The sequence below is a fragment of the Lactuca serriola genome, chromosome 7 (genome assembly GCF_051521515.1).
Source record: "Lactuca serriola cultivar US96UC23 chromosome 7, Lser_US96UC23_V15, whole genome shotgun sequence".
NCBI classification, from domain to species: Eukaryota; Viridiplantae; Streptophyta; class Magnoliopsida; order Asterales; family Asteraceae; genus Lactuca; species Lactuca serriola.
Window position 1 is genome coordinate 82,947,323 of NC_136414.1, and position 24,572 is coordinate 82,971,894.

The 24,572-nt window shown below is 35.2% G+C and overlaps 1 protein-coding gene across 2 annotated transcripts in view; it reads right to left on the minus strand.

The window, feature by feature from the left end:
• Positions 1–16,392: 16,392 nt before the first annotated feature.
• Positions 16,393–24,572, minus strand: part of LOC145061587 (dammarenediol II synthase-like) — a 91,423-nt gene continuing 83,243 nt past the window's right edge. For both annotated transcript variants that reach the window (XM_079009117.1, XM_079009116.1), the window contains 11 exons: positions 22,621–22,815; positions 22,383–22,467; positions 22,098–22,264; positions 21,815–22,003; positions 18,283–18,642; positions 18,020–18,178; positions 17,494–17,540; positions 17,271–17,414; positions 16,905–17,163; positions 16,724–16,807; positions 16,393–16,587 (listed from right to left, as the gene is read on the minus strand). In XM_079009117.1, coding sequence (XP_078865243.1) covers positions 16,477–16,587; positions 16,724–16,807; positions 16,905–17,163; positions 17,271–17,414; positions 17,494–17,540; positions 18,020–18,178; positions 18,283–18,642; positions 21,815–22,003; positions 22,098–22,264; positions 22,383–22,467; positions 22,621–22,815 — 1,800 coding nt within the window. In that variant the 3' untranslated portion in view covers positions 16,393–16,476. The remainder of the gene's footprint in view (positions 16,588–16,723; positions 16,808–16,904; positions 17,164–17,270; positions 17,415–17,493; positions 17,541–18,019; positions 18,179–18,282; positions 18,643–21,814; positions 22,004–22,097; positions 22,265–22,382; positions 22,468–22,620; positions 22,816–24,572) is intronic.

Below are 24,572 nucleotides of genomic sequence, written 5' to 3' on the forward strand. Positions count from 1 at the left end.
CCTAATCCAACACCCTCTTGCTCCTGTCATCTAATTTCCATAGATGAACCTTTGCTATCATCGTGTGTTCAACACACCCAAACCCGCCATGATGTCCTACATGTGGTTTTCTATCAGTCCATATTTCATACAAAGTAGTATCTTTAAGTGCTTTGGGCTTTACTCTATTCAAGACATAGGCATAGTGACTTATAGCTTCTCTCCATAGCACATCTGGTACATTCATGGTCTTCAAACAACTTCTCACCATCTCCAAAATAGTCTGATTTCGTATCCATCTGTTTAGGGAAAATAGTACACAATAGTGACGATTCAGACTAGTCTCTTCACAATATGTGGTGAATTGACTTGACAAGAATTCACCACTATGGTCTGTTATGAAAGTCTCCACCTTTTCTCATATTTCACTTTCCACCTTTTCCCCGAAGTTCTTGAACACTTGAAAGGTTTCATCTTTTGTCTTTATCAAATAGACCCACATAACTCTAATGTAATCATCAAAAAAAAACATGAAATACCTATTACCAGCAGGTGTAGGATTCAAGATTGGTACGTACAAGTCACCATGAACGAGTTCTAGCCTCCTTTTTGCTCTAAAATTCGTATGTGAAGGGTATGGATTTCTGTTTTGCTTCCCTACTAGACACCCTTTGCAAGGTTGTGAAGGAATTTCCATCTTTGGCATATCTTCAACCAACTCCTTATCTACCATGTGCTTGACTACACCAAAGTTTATATCACCCATTGTCACTCACCACAACCACATAGGATTAGTAGTTTCTGCAAGCAAACATCTTGACTCGATTTCATTGAGTTCAATATTGTATGGCTGGTTTGGAGACTTCCTGACCTTCATGAGTAACTTTCAAGCATCATCATGAACCCATAAGAAAGCACCTTAAATCTGAATCTGATCTCAACTTTCTGCTAATCGAACAGGGCTGATTATGTTACTACACAAATTTGTTATGTAGTAAACATCTTGAAGCATTCATTCTTCACCATTCTTGCATTGAAAAACTATTGAACCTCACCCTTCAATTCGGACTTTGAACCCATTTCCAAACTTCACATGTCCTTGAATCATCTCGTTTAGGTCACAAAACTTTATCACCAGTCATGTGGTTACCGACTCCATTATCAAGACACCACATGTTTGACTGATTTTCTTGATTACCAGTTGTCTTCAGAAGTGGATGTACCTTTTCTTCATCTAAGAAAACTTCACCAATCTCCTCACTTGCATCAACTGACGTGGACATAATGTTGGATTAGTGTCTAAGTCCATAACTATTTTGGTATGTACTTGACCCGATGGTGCATGGTCCTTTTGGGTTGCCTTCACCAAAGCAACTTGACAGGATGAATTATGGAGAGAAAGGATTAAATATGATTTATTAATATATTATGGGAATAATATATTAAAGGAGAAATCATATTGTTTAATTAATATTAGTCAATAATTAATTGGTAATTAGTTTTGTGACTAAAAGAGATTAATTAAACTTAAGGGACTGGAATTGTAATTATAAGATAATTGCAATTTGGGCCATGGATTGCCTTTTATTATAAGGTGGACGAATTCTATGGGGGAAGCCCATATGAAATCATCCAAAGGCTTTAAGAAAGGGCTCCATGGGTTGCTTAGGGCTTAAACAACTAAATTAGGGTTTCCTTGTTAGATAACCCTAATTGCCTCACTATATATAGATCCCTTAAGGACCAAAAAAGTGGCTAAGCTTCTTGCTAGGGTTTCTCACGTTTTTGGGCAGCCTCTAACCTCTCTCCTCTTCATCCTCTTGCTTATGGTGTTTGTGAGCCATTAGAGGAGTGACACTTGTGACTCTAAGCCTTCCAAAGTCAATTCAAGGAGGAATTGGGATTGTTATTGCTACATAACAATCAAGGTACTATCTTAAACCTAATTATATGTTAATATTGATTTCCATATGCTAGAATTAGGGTTTATAGTCTTGGATTCAAAGCATGTACAATAGAGAAACCTAGATCCAAGCATTAGGGTTTGTATGAGCATATAGGATGTCTTATGACCATAACCCATCAGTGGTATCAGAGCCTAGCTTGGTTTCAATTGTATTGATGCATTGCATATCTGAAAAATTCATTTTTTGGGTTTCTGGAGGCTGGACTCGCTGAGTCCATAGCTGAACTCGCCGAGTCCATAGCTGAACTCGCCGAGTCCAAGGTGACTCGACGAGTCCAAGCCTGACTCGACGAGTCAACTCGTCAGATGGAGGGTATTTCGCAATTTCTTGCTGTTTTTGCTTATGGATAGTTACCTTATCATGTTAGATCAATATTAATCCGATTATATGATATATTTGACTATAATTTTGATCTAATTGAAGATATTTGTCAGTTAAAAAGATAATTGTTTCCTTATAAGATAATTGATTAATTATTTTGACTAAATTGATAAATTGTTTTGCAAGAAATCATTAAACAAATCAAATATGGATAATTATGTGGTTAAGTGTTAATTTAAATTATTTGTTATTTGATCCTTGTTGTTATGAAAAGTTTCATATTTTGCCCTTTAGGTTTTATAGTTTAAATTTGAACCCAAAAGTTTTGTCGTTTTGAAATTTAAATAGTTGAAACCATTATGTTTTGAAAAAGGTTTCAAAACTTGCCCTCAAGTTTTGGAATTTAAATTTTGATTAAATGGTTAATTTTGATGTATATTTAAATTCAAAACCCTAATGTGTTGAAATGTTTCAAAACTTGCCCTCAAGTTTTGGAATTTAAAAGTTGATTAAAAGTTTAATTAGGAATGTTAAATTCCAAAACTCTAGTATAGTTTTGAAAAAGTTCAAATCACACCCTTATGGTTTTATTAATTAATTAAGGTGTATAATTAAAAGAGGTTTAATAAATCCATAAAAGTGTTGGTTTACAATTTAATTGAATTAAAAGTATAATTGTTAAATTAGACCACCTAGTATTTTGAAAGTATAAAATACACCCTATACTATATATAACATTAAAAGTCTAACATTATATATATGTATGAGTAAAAGTCAATCTTACCGTTAGTAGGCCTCATTCACGAAGCTGGTCTATAAGGGGTGTTTAAGGAAATTGCCTATAAAATGGCAATTGAATGGGTATCCACTCTTACCCACCGCACTCTTGACTAGTGGAGGGTCGTTAGCCGAACGGGTATGATAGGACGAAACCTTCCATTATAAGTATAATGAATTATTAAAGTAACTAAATGTTTTCATAAAATTCCCAATCTTAGTTACTTAGGCAAAAGTGAATTGATGCAATTCCATGAAATTACACTTTGTGCCCTTGCGAAGACGTTAGTGGAGCGTGTGTGGTTTACCGGCACACTAAATGGTTCTAAGCAAAGGTAGCAAAGGGTGACTCAATGTTTGTCATAGTTCGGTGGAGCGTGTGTGGTTTACCGGCACATCGAATAGGTGTCTGTAACATGTGAGGGCACCATGTAAGTTTGCATGGTTATTCACACCCGCTTTGTGATCCTCGGCATCCCAGTCACAAACAAGAGGGGCATATCGAGATTTTAACATGCCATTGAAAGTTCAATGAATCTCAAAGGATCTAGGAGCTTTCATAGATTTAAAAATTAAATTTCTTTTTCGTTTTTCGTGGTGGAAATTAGTGAATCGTCATTCACTTACCTTCAAATATTCTGCAATTAGGGTTACGGCATCCCTCTCCCGAGTTGTAGAATATTGTGTTGGATCCTAGCCTTAGTATTTCATTTGGGTGATTTACTAAGGACTCAATCTATCGACTAACTTGAATTTGTTTTCTCCTGTTTTCTAAATGTCAAAGTTTGACAACTATGGTCTTCTCAAATCCCGTGGAACAAGCGTTCCACATGAAGATGATATTCCACGATTCGATCGAGGAACAAGAGATCATGCTTCACTTCCTCCTCCTCCTCCAATTATTCTCCCTAACCCACAAGTTCAAAGGCTTGAAAAGTTCAAGATCACTCAAGCCCTTTTGGCAAGTAAACATAAAGAAGGAAAGTCGGTATGTGCACACGTCCTAGGGATGAAGTCGCACATTGATAGGTTAAGAATGTTGGGATCCGTTGTCTGTGAGGAAATGGCTGTTGATTGGGTTCTTCAGTCACTTCCTAACTCATATAGTGAGTTCGTAAGAGAGTACTATATGATGAACCGCGACGTGACCCTTATAGATCTCACCTATATGCTTATTGCTGCTGAATCAGCAATGGTTTGGCGCAATGAAAAAGCAAAGTTGATTTGTGAATCTGACTTCAAGACCTCTATGGATATAGACAATGGCAACGAAAGACATGCTATGATCGAAAAGTTTGATCATAAGAGAAAGGCAATGTCTGAAGTAGTTCCATGTCATGTTCCAAAAGAGTCAATCTGCTTTTATTGCCAAGAGAAAGGGCATTGGAGACGAAGCTGCCCCATTTACCTAAGAGATCTAAGAGATGGGAGAGTCGAAACGTATGGCTCTAATATAGGTAAAATCCATTAACTAACTCTTTTAAGCTTCTATTCTAGATTCTTAATACATAATGTGATAAGATTACAATTGATGTTTTGTAGAATCGAAGAAAAGAAAGGGAGCTTAAAGGAAGAAGTGAGCAGAATCTAACCATGAAGGAATGGATTTCGATCGTATTTCTCGAGGATTAGATTCTTAAGCTACTACTTAGAGTTAGAGTTAGATTGCTAAGAAATATGTATTAGCATAAGTTTTTCAATGAATTGCATTGTAAGGACAAATTTTTCCGCAATAAAATAAATTTTGATTTTAAATTTTATTTATTTATCCTTGCAATGGCGTGTATGAAAAATTGATGTTAAAATGTTTCTATTATTAGCAATAATGGATTTGGTTCTTATTATGTTATTTATGGAAAGTTGAGAATTTACCAAATAGAGAGAGTTTCTCATCGCCCAAAGTTTCAATTGGACAGAAATTTGGAATCACGTAACTTGGTTGCACGATGAATGAGAAATTTCATATTTGGAAATTAGACAAATTCATTGACAAAGTGTCAAGTGAAGGGCTAAGAGATCGAGCACACAATGTTGCGTGTTGATCAAGTCCACCATAAGAGTAACAATGATATTCGTCATGATTTACTAAAGGTTTAGTAAATATGATTATACTTACAAGATTAAGTGTAATTCTGAATTGATTAAAGGGTTTAGATCAATAGCAGAACGAATAAGAAGAATCAAGTAGGCAGAAAGATAAAAAATTTCTCCATTCTAAGAAGATGGGAGAGTACCTTTTATGCTTTATGATAGGTCTTAATGATTAAGAACCATATCTCAATTGATCCTCTAAATGAGTCTTAGTACAATTGTATGTCTAAGAAGAGGAATCAAGAATTGAAGAAATGGTTAAATCAATAAGTCAATCATACTTCGTTCCAATAACAAGTCTTAAAGTTAAGATTGTGACATTGAGTGAAAAAGTAAGGTTTATAACATTCATTAATTGTGGAAAGTTGTGATGTCTTGGATAAGACATAGACCAACTAGGACCAAAGTTATGAAGTGTTTTGTTTTAATAAAAGATACACTAACTCTTGAATATTTGTTTGTCAAGAAATGATTATTGACAAGAGAATCTTATATGTCAAGGAGTCATTGGGAGTCTTATTGGTCTTGAAAGGCTTCAAGAACAAATCAAATAGACCTTATCGATCATCACTAGCGCACGAGTTGAGGTTTGCAACCTATCGTGGTGACATTATTTGGTTTCTGTGCTGTTCCAATTGAGTTAATTATGCATGTGAGTTATATGAATTCTCATTTTGAACGCATAAAAGGCAAGGCACCTTAATCAATGAAAGGTACATTGATAGGAAAAGGTGAGCTGCTTAACTACTTGGAAGACGTGGTGGGCAGCTGTGCTACCATAAGGCAAGAAATCGAGATCAAGAAAGTTCGATCCATATGAGTTTGAATTTGTCGTAAACTTTGGTTTTGACAAATTCACATGGATAGGAACAAATACACCATTAAATCTAAGTGTCATAATATTTCCTCCTTCATGAAAATGATTGTGAGGAAATGCTTTCACTAAGAAAGATTTTAAGAAGATAGTGATTGTAAAATTGCATTCTCGAATTCGATTATGGTTACGGTATCCCTTTCCATAATTTGAATTGTGAGGTTTGGCAATTGTTTACACACACATATAATCTATCTAAGGCAAAGGTGTATAAGTTCAAGAAGACTTGATAAAAGATTATCAAAGCATTAAGTATTAGAAACATGGACTTAAGAAATTCAATAGGTATTGGTTTTCTGAAAATTAAGATGTTTATGAATACATGTCGAAGCTAGTGGGAGCATAAGTGTTATGTTTATAATAATCATCATGATAGTGGGAGCATAAATGTTATGATTGTATGATTATTAAGGAAAGTATTGCAAGGTTAGCAATATTAATTATAGAAAACAAGAGTCATACTTTGCAAAGTTGTAAGAGTTGAAAGGTTGTTTTGCTATAATTAAGGGATATAATATTATGCTTCATTTCAAATCTAAAGGCTTAGGTTGTGGAATGTTAACATATTTAGTCAAAGGTATATAGTGTGTTCTTGAAATTTCGATTATGATTACGGCATTCCTCTTCACAATTTGAATTTTGAGAACATAGCAAATAAAACATTATGCGTCGTGTCCCATACGCTTCGGGTATAGGATCAATTGCAAATGCTTTAATGATTGACCATTCTAAAATTTTTCAAATGTATAGCGCATTTAGAGGGAAAAGGGACTAGAATTGGTTTTGACTAAAACAATTAAACAACTATCAAAGGACAACCCAAAGTTCGACGAGGATTGGTCGCTTGTGAGTAGTTGGAAGTATAGTATTGGAAAATATGGAAATGTTTCCATATTTGATGGACCATATCAACTTCATCATGAATAGAAAAGATTCTATTAAGAATGAGTTGTCATATGGAACATATGGAAGTGTGTCCATATTGGGAATTGAATATTGAGAAATCTATGACTAGATTAGAAACTTTTATGCAAAAGGATGTTCAAAGAATGTACTTTGAGTGAGAGACATCACGTCTATGGAATTGTCTTGTAGCAATCTCCGATAGAGAACTTTGTAATATCATTGGCAATAGTCTTTGTGACTTTGGTGCAGTGACATTACGAAAGGATCATTGCATAGAATGTTAGAATCTAGCATATTTTATAAGTAACAAGAATTTGATATTCTCACACTTATGAAAAAGGATTTGGAGTTTTGAAATGAGAATGATTGGAAATGTGTTCAATTTGATCTATTTCACAAAAGTAAGAACCATAGGTAAACATTGTGTGCATGCTAAGAGCATGGGACAAGTGTAGTAATTCAAGTAAGAAGTTGATTACCCGAAACGACAAATAATGAGTAATCAATATGGTGATAAATAAAAGGAGTTTTATTTATACTCAAAGGTTTGAGGCCATATGGGATTAGTATTATTCTTGTGTTTCACATTTGCATGTTTTGACTTCCAGAATAATTGAATTTATTAAGAATAATCGAATTATTCGAATGGGCCACAGTCGTTCATATGTTGGAAGTAGATATGAATGAAGACTATCGTGAATTGGTGTGTGGATTGTCTAAAGAGCATTAGACATAAGCAAATGTTTGCTGCAACGTTCATGAGTGCTTATGAATATGAATTTGAGCATTGGATTAAACCCACGCTCACTTGGATCACTCCATGAATTGTATCACGAGTGATTGGTGAGACGATAACATCTTATATTCTTAAAACTGAGATGTGTGAGTTGTATCTTGCAAATCGGTTGCACATTGATAATATGTAAACGCACTAGTAACTTGGTGTTATAAAACATATTGTTGTGTGTAATTCGGTGAGTGAGTACAAGCAAGCATTGTATCAAAGTTTATCTGTTCCTTTTATCCAAAGTAGGATAAAAGCGATATCTTTGGGCCCCTCGATGATTTAGTGATGACAAACGTAAATGCTCGGTCGGGCTAGGGCTAATTTGATTTGTTCAATTAGTCAGTCATCATAAATCGGGAATCGAGATATATGTAACGCCCGCAGATCCGGGCTAGTCAATTTAGAGGCAATAGGGGTCGAAAACGACTTTTCGACAAAAAGATTATTTAGAATAAATAATCTTAACCAAGTTGTAGAAGATGTCACAGGGTTTCCGTACATATAAAGAACGCCGAAATCCGAGTTATAACGAAGAAGTTATGACCCGTCGAAGTTTCGCGTTGGAACCGGCACGACGCCGGGAAGCGTAAATAGTAAATTTATGATAGAGCGAGATTTAGATTTAGCGCTCTAAACGAAAGTCGTAGAATATGTTAAACTAAGAACTTCGATAAAAAGAACGCCCAAATCTGACTTCGTATGAAGAAGTATGATTTTTCGAAGTTTCGGATTAGCAGTGTACAGTCCGAAATTCGAATATTAGATCGAGCGATTTTTAGCCGACACAACCTAAACGAGAATTGAAGATCTCATTATTAGTAGCGTAACAATAAAAAAACAGACGAAAATGGACATCGGATGAAGAAGTTATGAGATTATAACGGACCAATCCTGTCCCGGCCTGTTAAAAATATAACTTTAAAAATAAATTCAAAATTAGCCGAAGGAGTCTAAACGAAAGTTGTAGAGTGCGTCTCCACCTACGCATGGATATAAATAACGTCAAAAACGGAGTTCGTATGAATGAGTTACAAATTATAATAGCATATTGACGTATTAAAATAAAGTATAAATCATATATACGTACACATATATATACATATGTATATATCATTAGAAAGGTATCGACGATGCGGTCATTATAAGACTAATGTTGAGTTCTTTCGACATTAGTTTAGTACAAATATCTTTAAATCTATTTAAAATAGTATTATAAAGGAGTGTTTAGTTGTTTATATAACTATAAGGTCATTAAGTAATTATGGGGGGTAGTTTTTGTAAATTCAATTACTATAAATAAGAGGCTTGGGCTCTCATATTTCTTGCACCATTCTCTTGATTCAAGAGTCTTTCTCTCCTTATCCCCCGAGCATTTCGGTCCCTCGTGATTCGACTTCTCTTTCTGTAGTTTTAGTATAGTAAGGTGAGCGCTGAAGCGCTGCACGAATCTTTCTTAGAAAGATTCAGCGACGAAGTTCTGCCCCTACAGAGCCCGACTCCTAGCTAAAATCCCCTTGTAAGTAAGTTATGCTTACTCTATTTTAAATATAGTTTATATTTAAAATTAGTATTGTTATTATAAATTTATAATAAATATTTGAGCTATTATTATGACTTATATAAGTGTCGTTATAATATCTTTTTAACTACTCGCGGTACGGGGAATCTGGTTTAAAGGGCCGCATAGGGTTGTTGGATTTCAGAAGTGCTATATGCCAAAATGGTCATGCCCTCCGGTGTTTTATGTCTGGCCCCTGTCTGTACATAGTGGTTGGAAAGTATTGTTTAAACGCTTATATAATAATAATAATAAGACTAATAATTAGTCACGGTAAATATTAGACTAAAATCTAGTGGTAATAATACTAGGTTTCGTCGAAGGAAATTATTTTAAAGTAAACGAAGCACTGTCCGAGTACCGAGTCACCACCTTCTCAAGTGAGTGCATAGTTACTTTCATCTTACACATAGATATGAAGTATTTTATAAAAACTACGTGCTATGTGTGCACATTATCTGAATACTTGTTGTCTATGCTGGTTGAACGTTTTATACATGTTTTAAAGGACTTAAACTGTATACGTATTTTATATATACGAAAATGTTGGGTATGAGATGGGTAGATGAATGATGAGAGATAGAAGATGACGTGAGTATACATTGGCAGCTACAGACTTAGTGCCTATGGGACAAACACCGGTAGCTATGGACTTAGTACCTTTTAGACGTTGGTAGCTATGGATTTAGTACCTGTAGGAATTGGTAGCTATGGACTTAGTACCTGTTGAACATTGGTAGCTATGAACTTAGTACCTATTAGATAAAGACTGGTAGCTATGGATTTAGTACCCGATGAATAGACTATAGCAGCTATGGAATTAGTGCTTTATGAACGAACATTGGCAGCTATGGATTTAGTGCCAGTCCCATAACCCTGGAAGTAAGGGACTTCGGAATAAACGAATGCAGGATAGATGACTCTTAGGTTAAATCCTTAAAGAGTAAAGAAGATAATGGGGATGGGTAATTGGGTTGATTGTTTGATTGAACATAATAATTATATTATTGTGGGTTGAAAACCCTATGTACTCACCAGGTTTCCCAACCTGACCCACTCAGTTTATGTATATCACAGGTGACGAAGTGAAGTGACATTACACTGAGAGATTTAAAAGAGATGTAGATCACTAGTGTAAATCATTGTAAGTCTGTTTATGCTTATGTTTCGGTATTAACGATGACATCCCAAACATTTAAAAATGAAATAAATACGTTTCTTCGAAAATGTTTTAATAACGTATTTACCATGTTTTTCTGGGAACAAATTCCGCAACCTTTTTATAAAATGAAGTACTCTGATTTTTATAAAGCATAAACAAAATCGGTCTTTTCTGGCCGTGATTTTGGGGATGTCACAGTTGGTATCAGAGCATTAGTTTAAGCGAACTAGGAATATGGATTTATTTCTAGACTTAAACTTAGAATGCTAAGCGATGATTGTGAGGTGTGAGCACTAGCTTATTTTAGGAATTGTGCCTAAAATGCTTTTATGTGCTAAATGCTTTGTGCATGATATGTTGTTAATTGTTCGGATCTATGGTCTGTTGCCGACCGGATCTGGAAACCTTATGTGTTTAGGATTCTAAACGTACGACTACGGTATTAGAACTAGCATGTAAATGTTTCGGAGTGATAAGGATGATTTAAACGTCAAGTAAAGGTCTAAATTCACCTTATTCGGTGTATAGATCGAGATGGTAAGGACCCGTAGCGGAAACGTAAACGCAAATGGGAACAAGAACCAACCCCCAGTGAATACCTGTTGTAGAAGAAGTTGCGCCTGAGCCAGTCACCATGGCTGGAGTTCAAGCCATGATTCGGGCTATGTTGGCTGAACAAAGGGAAGAAATGAGACGGATGTTGAATAGGGACGAACCTACTATACCCATTGAGCAACCCGAACTGATTCCCGAGCAATCTGAGGAAGGGAACTACAGCCGCCAAGTGAGTCAAGTTGGGACTCAAGCTGAGCAAAGGGATGGCCCAGAAGGGAGAAACAACAAGGATGGGCGGATGTACAAGAACTTCTTGGGTGCGAAACCACCAAGCCTCTTAGGAAGCCCAAAGCCGGTTGAGGTTATGGATTGGATCTCTGAGATGGAGATGGTGTTTGAGAGTTGTAGCTGTAATGAGAAATAGAAGACTGTCTTTGCAGTAAGACAGCTGAAAACTGGAGTCTTGAGCTGGTGGAAGCTATTGGCAGATACGATGCCACGAGGAGAAGCCTTAAGGATGTCGTGGGAAGAGTTTTTGGAACAGTTGAAAATGCAGTACTGCTCGGAGGTAGATCTGATAGACCTAAACAACGAGTTTCAGAACCTGAAGAAAGGGAAGATGAGTGTTGATGAGTATGCCACCGCATTTACCGAGAGGATGAAGCTATTTCCCTACTTGGTGCCTACTGAACTCTCTAAGATTGATAGGTTTGCTAACGGACTGCCCACTGACTTTGGTCCAATGGTCAAAATGGCAACTACCTTAAAAGCAGCTATTAGGGCAGCTAAGAACGTAGAGGCCCAGATAAGAGAAAAGGGTCTAGAAAAAGATAAGGCAGGAGAGAAGCGAAAGTTTGAGGGATCTTCGAGGTCGAACAAGGAAAGCAAATTCTCAAAACTCGGAGGAGCAGATGGAGGTGAAACAAGATGGTGTGATAAATGCAAGAAGAAGCATGGTGGGAAGTGCAACGAAGAAGTGACTTGTTACAAGTGTGGGAGGACGGGTCACTATTCCAAAGACTGCACACATAATGACAAAGTATGCTACGGATGTGGAGGCAAGGGGCACATGTCCAGAGACTGCCCAAGGAAAAGTAAAGCAGCAAGACCAGAAACGCCACCAAGGCCAAGGGCATTTCACATGATCCTCGACGAAGCAGAGAACCATGCGAGGAATCAAGAATGAGGACTTCTTACCCGAAGATTGGATTATGCAGTAGCCATAGTTTCGTATGATGTAGCCTAGTAGAGGCATAGTCTAGGGTGAACTTGAACACCTATGTAATCGTTTCAAGAATTAATATAAAACCTTAGTTTTGTTATCTAATGTGTTGAATGATTGTATGATTTGCTGCATGGTGACTTGGGAAACTGCGAGACAATACTTGGGACGAGTATGAGTAGGTGTGAATGGTAGTAGAGGCCTATACTACCGGAAGCACATGACTCACACTTGGATCAGGGAAAGTCACAAAGTTACCAAGAAGCTAGTAATTGATTTCGTTTTATTCAAGTGTGTTGTTACCATCGTTTCGGTAATGACTAAGAAGATTGTTGATATTCCGACCCTAGTGGTCATATCGAATCGAGTCCGACTACGATGAGTATGTTGTGTGGCTCAGAGGACCAAGTTTGATGTAGCGTCCGACTTAAACCAAACGGTTGAAATCAAAGCGATCAATAGAAGTATCGCACTCGTTGTTAAAGAAGTTGGTGGCTAGAAATGCCTAATGTTAAAGTGTGATTATATCACATTAGAACATGAAGGAAGGCATAGTCTATTTTAGAATTTAACTCTAAGAGACCTAAGTCTAAGTGTTGCAACATACGATGATAGGTCATTAGAATATGAAACATCGATCTATAGTAGTAATAAAAGAACTTATCTCAAGTCCGTATCCAGCAAGGATCGAGATTGTGACTTGAAGGTCATAATTTGGAGTCTAACCTGAGGTAGAGAGCAGGTGCACGATCGAGTACTCTTACAGTCAATGAGTTTAAGAGATAGAATTGAAGGAATGTAGAAGTTATAATTGAACCTCTGCTATGACTACCACAACCACCAAAGGTGCCTCCTTTTCTGCAACCTATACCTTGTCCTCGTGTAGTACTAGACCCACTACGGTCTCCTTTGTAACCAGATCTTTAGTTATTTTCTATCTTTTTCTTGCTTCTCTCGGACCATTCCTGGTGAGTCAAGAGAAGCATCCTATCATCAGTGTCACTATGACCCATTATTCTTTCTTCCTGAGCCTTTAACCTTCATATCACCTCCTCAACAGTCATCTCTTCCAGGTCACCAAATTGCTCAAGTGTCGATGTAATCTGATGAAACTTGGATGACACAACTCATAGTAGCCTCTTCACCACATACGACTCTTCAACAGTTTCACCCAAGTTATAAATGTTACTTACAATGTTACTCACTTTCACAACGAATTCATCTACAACCTTCGTATCTTTCATGCTAAAGTCTTCAAACTCCGCCTTCAAAGTTTGAATTCTTGTTGTCTTTACTCTATCTGCCCCCTAAAACCTTGTCTTCAACGCATCCCATGCTTCTTTTGTTGTTTGCTTCTCCACCAATGACAATAACGTGTCTTTTGGAATGCCTTGATAGATGACTACTAAAGCCATCTTGTCTTTCTTTACTTTTACAATTGTGTTTGATATTGTGGGCTCTACAACATCCCAAATACCTTGAGCTTGCAAAAGTACTTTCATCTTTATAGCCCATGCAACATAATTGTTACTTGACAACATCGGATAGTTAAGTGTGACTTGTCCCTCCTTCTTGTTATTTTTTCCTGTCATTTCTACCACACGAGGTCGATATTTTGGCATGCACCAGGTTGTGCTCTGATACCAAATGTTGGAAATGATCTTTCAAAATGTTAGCTCAAAACAAAAATAAAAAACAATGTGGTTGTGTTTTCGGTATTTACGCTTGTATGTAGAAATATGTATAAGCAAAAAAAAACAATTTAATGTGGGTGGTGCAAGTTGCTGCCTTTCTTTAACAAATTAGTGGGGCCACAACTTACCTCTATTTTTTTCACGTACAATATATATATATATATATATATATATATATATATATATATATATATATATATATATATATATATATATATATATATATAGGGAAAAGTGAATATATAACTGTCATGTATGTAATATTAGGTATAGAATCATCAGAATTGACTTCATTTTGATTAAAAAAACATAATTTTTTCATTGTTAGCTTCTTTCTATTGCTTTTGAGCTGATACTATTTATGATTTCATAATTTATCCCCAACATCGATGTATTTCGAATGTGTTGTTTATATTAGACCTCTAGTAAGCTTCATAACTTTTTTTTGACACCTACCATATGTAGACTTGCATGGTTCTTTTTGATGTGTTATGGGAAGAAGTTTATTGAGTTTTTAATGAACAATTTCAATCTTGCACTATAGTTTTCTATATTAAATTTGAATATGAAGACTTATAGGTAATTGATAATGTATTTTTGTACATGATTTGTGGTGCAAAATTATATATTTAAAACTCCATAAAAATATGTACAAAGCCTATCATCTAGGAATGGCAATGGGGCGGGTCATGGTTTCCCAAACCCGCCCCGATATCTTTCGGGTATCTTATCGGGGCACCCCATTGGATTCGGGTTTTCTCGTCAGGTTTCGGGTATCTTATCGGGTTTACAACAACTCATAACGAAATCTTTATTTCGTTTAAGGGTACCCCGATGTCTTAAAAAAATACATGTTCTAGCCTCCCTTTTAAATTAAAAATATGATGAATCACTTTAATAAAATTAACTCGACGTTATATTAAAAATTATTTGATTTAAGTTTAGTGTAATACATTAAAACATAAAAATGATCATTCACACCGGATTGTTAATAACTAAAAAGATTGTCCACAGTAAGTATTTTATCTTTGAATGTGTGCAATTAACATATATATATATATATATATATATATATATATATATATATATATATATATATATATATATATATATATATATAATCGGGGCGGGTTGGGTCAGGGCGAGGATAACCCACTCCCTGCCCCGAACTCGATAAAAAACTCAATAATGACCCATTACCCAACCCAAAATAATTGGGTTTCGGGTTTCCCTATCGGGTTTGGTTTTTTTTGCCATCCCTAGTATCATCTAGTCTTATAGAGGATACAAGATGGATGGTAGAGAGATTTGGTTGCATTTTGTTAAAACTATGTATTTTTTGATAGTTCTATACCTAATTTTAGGTACATTATAACCACATATTCCTTAAGCCCATATATATATATATATATATATATATATATATATATATATATATATATATATATATATATATATGGGGTTTGGTTATTTTGTATATTACATGTTGAAGATATAATGCATATTACATGTTGAAGATATAATATGTATTAATTACATCTTCAGCATTTAATAAGCATTAATTATTTTCTTAAAATAACTAAAATAATTGGTCCAGAATCAATCATACAGGCACACAATAGATAGTGAAAACATTTGAACCTAACTCTCTCTCTCTCTCTCTCTCTCTCTCTCTCTATATATATATATATATATATATATATATATATATATATATATGAGATTATAAGGCTGGAGAGAGTGGTGCCACATTTGGGTATTTTTTTTAATTTTTTTAATAAATAAAAGGAACCAATGGAATGTTGTTTAAATGAGTGCTCTCTTAGAACTGTGCAGTGCACTCTCTACCGCACCCAGGGGACGTTGTTTGTGCTTATGTGGCAAGGGAGTGCGATCTAGGCCGCACCCACTCCCTCTAGTCTAATAAGACAAAGAAAAATAAATTGAATTTGATAACAAGTAACTATTCCATCTACCAAAGATAATAGATTCTTACCTAACTTTTTGTTTTATTCAACTCTATTAGCTCATTTACTTACCAATGACTTCCAGCCTAGCTGGGAAGAGGTACCAGGTTTAATACCCACGTGGGTCAGAGGTCGGGAGTTCAATCCCTGCAAAACCCAATTTGGGTGCCTCTTAAACTTGTGTCACATGTGGAGAAATTTTCCCTAGAAACCCTTATGGGGGCTGAGTTTACCCTATAAAGGAGCTCGAACCCGGAGTGCTCGTTGAAATATGCGAGTAGGCTTCCGATTAATCATTTGCCGTTTCCAAAAAAAGCTCATTTACTAGATTTATTACTCTAGCATTACTTTAATAAAACAACATAAACATTCATAAACATGTCTGAATTATTTAAACATATGGGATTGGAACCCAAATTTATTTATTTATTATTTTTTTTTTCACAAACATTGTGACCAAATTTGGAGTTTTGTATGTTTTTTATTATAGAGCAGGAAATATTGTTCACACATGAATACATTTACGGAGATTGGCTAGTCATGTTCACACTAGTTTGGAGTTGATTTATTCTAGTTTGGGGTTGATTTATTCATGTTTGGAAATTTATTGATGAGTTTATTTAGCCCAAAGACGTCTTCTATATTCTCCAAGTGCGAGCAATGGGAAGACATTCCTATATAGTGGATAATGTAGCATGCAACTCTTCAACGAGGCTCCAGTAAGCTCCTGCACGACCATATCATGATTTACTAGTAATGATCGCTTGGCGAATTCTAGATACAAAATATATATATATATATATATATATATATATATATATATATATATATATATATATATATATATATATATATTAAGTTACCTGTTGAGGAAAATCTCCATTATCCATTTGTGCATTGATCAACAGCTTTGCTGCTTTGTGTAAGGGTGTTGGATCTCTTTCCGCCTATTCATCAATCACAAATGGAATGTTTTAGTTCACAAAAAAAAACAATAACTTTTTATATGGAATTATAAGCTTAGATGATAACAGAAAACCTAACTTGTCCAGCCGACATAAGACCAAGCATAGCCATGGATGTTTGAACTAGGTTTGTCCGGTTCCCAATCAATGGTGTGTATACTTCGCTAGTACAAGACTTATAGCTCTCTCCCCATCCACCTTCCTTATTTTGTATCGACAACAAAAACTTGGCTCCTTTACGAATTGCTTCACAATTGTTATATGTTTTTCCAGCAGCTTCTAAGCCTCCTAGAGCAAAACATGTGCCATATACAAAACATATCCCCCAGAAGCCATACCTATTGAGTTCCATTAAATTTTGGATCAATTTAATCCTCATTTGTTTTATTGATTTGTAGATTCGTCATTTTCGAAGAAATTCATTCGTAGGCAGTGAAAAGCATACCAAGAACCATCAGGCCGTTGTCTTTTCTCAAGAAAATGTACTGCTTTTGCCACAGAATTTTGTATCTCATTCTCCCTATGATTCGGGTGCAAACGTTTGAAGGCTACCAGAGCTTCAATAATCGATGCCGTGACCTCGGTATGCCTGATTGGTTATCCAAAAAAAAAACAAATGTTAGCATCTATCATAACTCCTTAAAGGTACAAGATTCACATGACTTTACTCTTTTTCAACAATAATGTCCGCAAACACCTCTGAAGGGTTCAACATCTGTAAAGAGAATTGGTGCGTTAGAATTTTCTTGTTTGTAAAGTTCCACCCTTATAGTGGAGAAGGAAACTTCTAGGAATAAATTAATGAGAATTTATAAAAGACCAACAAAAAATACAATATTTAGAGAAACGTTCATAGAGCATGAGGATAGAGTATTCTTAAAAGTGATAGTACAATAAAAAAAATTAACTATTAGCCGTATAATAATATATACCCAAAGTACAAAACATAAACCTAACAATAGGACGGGTCCGGGCGGATATCCATTTGTTGTCACATTTGGTTCTACTCACACATTTAATAGTAATATCATCTCTCCAAAAACTCATATTATATTCGGTATATAATTTTACCTATTAAATTCTATTAAATGTCATGTCATTAATGATTTGCTTTATGAGAATGTTTTCATGACCTTTTTTCTTTTATGGGTTGTGCAAGATTTGATTTTAGAAAACATAGTTAAATTTTTGTACCTCTAAGTATGGTTGCGGGACTGGTTGCTCCCAGATGGCAAAACCTCCACTAGTAGGGGACTGTACATAAAGAATGAAATTTACAGCATCATATAATCGCTCATTATCATCTCGTTCTCCTGAAATTTCCACTGGCATTTGGGATAGCAGCAGAAGACACTGCATAAATGGAAGGTTTATCTACTATAAGAACAATTAATTATTTTCGCAATGGTTTAGAAAAATATAATCGCATAAACGATTGAGATTAATTATGATATTACTTTTAGCGCTTCAGCTGTGCAATCTGAGACCGACCAACCATCATCTGGGTTGGTGAATGTCCATGATCCTTTACTAAACTGCCGACACATTTTAGGGAAATCTCCAGCCGCATTATTCTTGACCTGAGATTCCTTGATAAAGAAATGAGCTTTTTTCAGAGATTCTCCGTACTCTTCGACCATATTACTAGCAATTAATGCCCTAGTTGCAAGTACGCAGTTCCATACTTGACAACCTGCACAAGGCATCACCTTCATTCCATCTTCTGCTTGCCATAAGTAATCCGGCAATCTAGCTAGGTGGCGCTTGACCTCATCCCCACTTGGGTTCTCATCCCACCAAATAATGATTTGCAAACACTTTATACATCGAATAGGCAAGTTAACTAATTAATTGGATACAATAATACTTAAGGTATAGTATCACTACTAGAAAACTAGGGTAATAGCTACGGCACAATCCGTAGCTATTCGGTAGGTATAAGGCGATACCTACGGATTTGCTACGGAAAATGTCCTGTAGCATAAATGCCCGTGGGAAATTTTTACCTACGGAATTGCTACGGACTAGCTACTGAATACCTACGGATATTTCCGTAGGTATAATACCTACAGAATAGCTACGGCCGGTAATTGCTACGGAATACCTACGGATTGCCAACGGGTGTATGTTCCTACGGAATAGCTACGGCCGGTAATTGCTACGGAATACCTACGGATTGCCAACGGGTGTATGTTCCTACGGAATAGCTACGGAATAGCATGGCTACGGATTTCCTACGGATTACCTACGCAAGTGTTTTCCTACAGAATAGCTACGGAACTGTTTAGCTACGGATTTCCTACGGATTAACGACAGAACTCAATTTTGACTAAAATTGACTTTCTTCCTACGGAATACCTACGGACCTATTATGTTGCAGCAGGAATCGAACTCCAGTCTCACAAGTCTCAAACCAATGGTCTTACCAACCGGCCGGGTATGCCACTTCCTTAAATGTTTAGACTCCAATTACTTTTAATTTATTTCTGGAAAAATAAAGAAAAACACGGGTGGGGTAAGAATCGAACTCGAGTCTCCTACGTAACTAAGCAACACAATTACCATCTGGCCGGGCATGCCACATCCTTGCTGAGTTTGTCTCCTATTAATTTTATGCACTTTCTTTTTTCGATTATTGTTATTATTATTATTATTATTATTATTAATAATCAAGTCTTAAAACTTTTTTTTTATATATCGTATGTATGTGTGTGCTTATTATTATTATTATTATTATTATTATTATTATTATTATTATTATTATTATTATTTTCTTTTCAATATTCAAGTCTTAAAACTTTTTTTTCACTATTATTATTATTTTTTTCATTATTTTTTTTCAATAATAATAATAATATTAAAAAAAAATTAAAAATGTGGTTAACACACAAACAAACAATTAAAATAATATACGTTTAACGTATAAATTAAATAATTAGCTACGGATTAGCTACGGATTTTTCTTATTTTCGATTTTTAGGGCACCAAACGTCGTTTTTTTCGCTCCGTTTTTTTCACACCTCTATTATATACGATTATCTATATTTTCACAAACTTATAGCTATTAACATCATTGATAAAGTCACGTGCACATACATGATCCATTGTTCGTTAAATGGTTTAACACTATAATGTTTATGAATATGTACACATACATCTCACAAACACATATACATACACATATACATGTACACATATACCACAACTCATTCATGTATATAAATATACATATACAAACATAATCCATCACAAGTTGGTGAAAAGTATAAACATTACAATGCTAAACAATGAAATGAGTACTTGATCCCGAAGGGGCACACGACTTTATGAACGATATTAATAGCTACAAGTTGGTCAAAATATAGATAGCCATGTACAGTAGAGGTGTGAAAAAAACGGAGCGAAAAAAACGACAATTGGTGCCCGAAAAATCGAAAATAAGAAAAATCCGTAGCTAATTAGCTACGGATTAGCTACGGAATTCTAACGGAAAGCATATTCCGTAGCTATTCCGTAGGTAATTACCTACGGAATAGCTACGGAATATGCTTTCCGTTAGAATTCCGTAGCTAATCCGTAGCTAATTCGCTACAGATTAGCTACGGATTTTTCTTATTTTCGATTTTTCGGGCACCAAACGTCGTTTTTTTCGCTCCGTTTTTTTCACACCTCTATTATATACGATTATCTATATTTTCACAAACTTATAGCTATTAACATCATTGATAAAGTTACGTGCACATACATGATCTATTGTTCGTTAAATGGTTTAACACTATAATGTTTATGAATATGTACACATACATCTCACAAACACATATACATACACATATACATGTACACATATACCACAACTCATTCATGTATATAAATATACATATACAAACATAATCCATCACAAGTTGGTGAAAAGTATAAACATTACAATGCTAAACAATGAAACGAGTACTTGATCCCGAAGGGGCACACGACTTTATGAACGATATTAGTAGTTACAAGTTGGTCAAAATATACATAGCCATGTACAGTAGAGGTGTGAAAAAAACGGAGCGAAAAAAACGACAATTGGTGCCCGAAAAATCGAAAATAAGAAAAATCCGTAGCTAATCCGTAGCTAATTAGCTACGGATTAGCTACGGATTTTTCTTATTTTCGATTTTTCGGGCACCAAATGTCGTTTTTTTCGCTTCGTTTTTTTCACACCTCTATTATATACGATTATCTATATTTTCACCAACTTATAGCTATTAATATCATTGATAAAGTCGCGTGCACATACATGATCCATTGTTCGTTTAATGGTTTAACACTATAATACGTATGAATACGTTCACATACATCTCACAAACACGTATATATACATACACATATACACGTACACATATACCATAACTCATTCATGTGTATAAATATACATATAAAAACATAATTCATCACAAGTTGATGAAAAGTATATGCATTACAATGTTAAACTGTGAAACAAGTACTTGATCCCAAAGGGCACACAACTTTGTGAACGATATTAATAGCTACATGTTGGTGAAAATAAAGATAATTATGTATAGTAGAGGTGTGAAAAAAACGAAGCGAAAAAAACGACGTTTAGTGCCCGAAAAAATGAAAATAAGAAAAATCCGTAGCTAATCCGTAGCTACTTAGCTAATCTGTAGGTAATTAGTATCCGTAGGTATTCCGTAGCCATTTCGTAGCTAATTAGCTACGGAATAGCTACGAATTTGCATCTGTAGGTATTCCGTAGCTATTACGTAGCTAATTAGCTACGGAATAGCTACGGACCCGCTTCCGTAGCTATTCCGAAGCTATTCCGTAGCTATTCCGTTACCAAACTAGGGCATCCCATTATGTAGCTGATCCGTAGCAATTCCGTAGCTAATTAGCTACGGAAATTTTCCGTAGCTATTTTCCGTAGGAAAACACCATGTTTTCTAGTAGTGTATACCATTAATTAATTTAATTGAGATGGCTTACCTTTTCAACGAATCCCATTGTTATGTATCTACTTTCTTCTGCGCTATAACGTAACAACTCAAGCGTTCTTTTGAGGGCTCTTTCCCGTAGTTTCTTGAAAGGCCAATATTTAATGATCGGCTCAACAAAGTACTGAAGACCATCCCACAATAGGTCTTGTAGTGTTGAATGAGGGTAAAGGAGATCTTCCTGTATGAATTCCGTTACTAATTATTAACACATAGATAATTTGGTTATAAATTCTTTACGTATGCATGCTTATGAAAATTTATTGTTTACTAACTTTGCAACAGTTATGGCGTTGTTTGTTCCAGTTTATCTCGTCATATGGAACAGGATATATCTCTAGTCGAAGTTGACGAACAAGGTCTGTGATCTGGCACTGAAACCTTTTCCCATACAAGTAAGACATGGGCATATAGGTCGTTCGGCAATAGCACCACATTTTCGCTACATAAGAAAAATGATAAGATCAGTTAAAAAAAAAAAAATTTCCTCTACTTTTTGGATCTTGTATTATACAATTCGCTATTTTGATCTTGTTCCTAAAATGTGAAAGTTTATGTACCTGGATGAAAAGGAAAAGCTTTAGGGAAAATCCAAAATTCTGGTGGTAGCGGGTTGCACCCCTCCCATTCATACACTCCCAGCGCCTATGCACAAACATATTACAAAAAACTAGATATATATTTGGGAGAAATTCATACAGTTTCGGTTTCTTTCATGATAGGATTAATTAAACATGCGAAAAGGAATAGTAATTAATTAAAATAAAAAATGAAATGCCAAAAACCCAAAACATTTACTGAAAGATAAGCTTTTCCCCAAGACGGAATACTGGCTGCACCCCCATGGTCAAGTATCCATTTCCTGGCTCTGCTTACTGCACCATTTCTGTCATCTGGTCCTTCTCCTAATAGTCGCAGGGATACATAGTTCAATGTAGATCCCATCATGGTGCTGTGTCCCTCAATGTGAGATCCCCATCCTCCATCTTTATTCTAACAACATTAACAGGAAATTTGTTACCACACTAGTTCCCACAAACTTAATACTAATTAATATATATGCTGAATCTTAACAAGTGACACATTAACTTATAAGACGTACTAAACTAAAAAAACTTATGATGGTATTATAGCCCACGGAAACAAAATAAAAGTTAAACTTTTACATATCTAAGAGTTGTAATGTTATAGAATATTATAAGAAAAACATCATGGTAACTATGAGAATCAATTCAAGTGATTCGCTGATAATGAGGTTATGTAGGAATCGGTACACTTGATTCTTAGGGAGAAGGGAGTCGTTCCCTCCCAACCCATCGAACTCACAGCCACATCAATTTTTGTCTCTTCTTTTTCTTCATCTTTCCCGACCTACAACACATGGAAATCCTATCTTTTTGAACCCACTTAATTAAAAAAATACAAAACAACTAAAGTACACGTTTTAAAAAACATGGTACAAGAGAAAATAAGAAAGAGAAAATAAAGAGATGATGAAGTGGGTTAGTGAAACCAATCAACCCACTCATTTAAGTGGGAGTGGTACCGCCGATAACTCTATTGCTAATTAAGATTTTACATTTGATTGTTTTGTATTTTTTTTTAATTGAGTAGGTTGAGTGGGTTCAAAAAGATAGGGTTTCCGTGTGTTGTGGGTTCGGAAAGATGAAAAAAAATAAAAGAGAAAAAGTGATGTGGCAGTGAGTTTAGTGGGTTGGAAGGGAATGACTCCCTCCTCCTCCCTTACAAGTTACAAGAAAGAAAAATATAACATAGGACACAAAAGGAATAGGGGAAGAAACAGGGGAAGAAAGAATTTTACTTGATCCACAAGTATTATTGAGACCGAAGGTAAAAGATAATGGTTAAAAAAAATAAGAAATAACACCCTATTTATGCTAGATGGATTGGAGTCTTCCAATATAAAATCATTAGAAATTATAAGCTTTCCAAAAATACCCCTAAATTAAATTGCCCGAGTTTTTCTCAATTACACCAACTATTTTCCTTAATTCAGAATTAGTCGTCATCTTCACTACTAGTAACCTTCTCATCTCTTCAAATTTTGCTCTTTACATTGACTTTTTCAATTTTCAGAATGCCAGCTCGCTCCTCTACAGTGTTCCTACTTACTTGACGATAACATCTCCTCTTTGGACGCCTTAGCTTATAAAATGAAACATTGTGTTAATATGCTTACTTCTTCCATGGAATATTGACTTTTTCATCGGGTCTAATGATGATTCATTGTCCATCCATAGAGTCGTGGAGTTGCAGGGCTTATACTTTTACATGTTAATTCACTCAATAGTCATCGTATTTAGATGTCTTGACATGTTGCACTTGTTGCAACCATGAACTTTGCCTCACACAATGAAAGAGCTACACTTTTCTACTTATGTGAAGCCCAAGTAACCAAAGTTTTATTCAGGTAAAAGGGAATTCTTGTTGTACTTCCCCTTTTAGTTATGTCTCCTATCAGATCACTATCGGTTTACCCTATTATGATGTTTTCTTTGTTGGATTAATCGGTTTTATTTTAGAAGTTTATTTTGTTTAGTTTAAATAAAGGGCATTTTAGGAAAGTAGCCATATTTAAGTTTTTTATTTTATCTCCTGTATAGTTTTAGAATTCAATTAGGATACTTATTTGTCTAGTATAAAAAGGATCAATGGTGTGGTATTATTTATTTATGCAGAACCTTTTCTTAGTTTATTCTTGTTCATGTAATATATTTGTTTCAATTCTT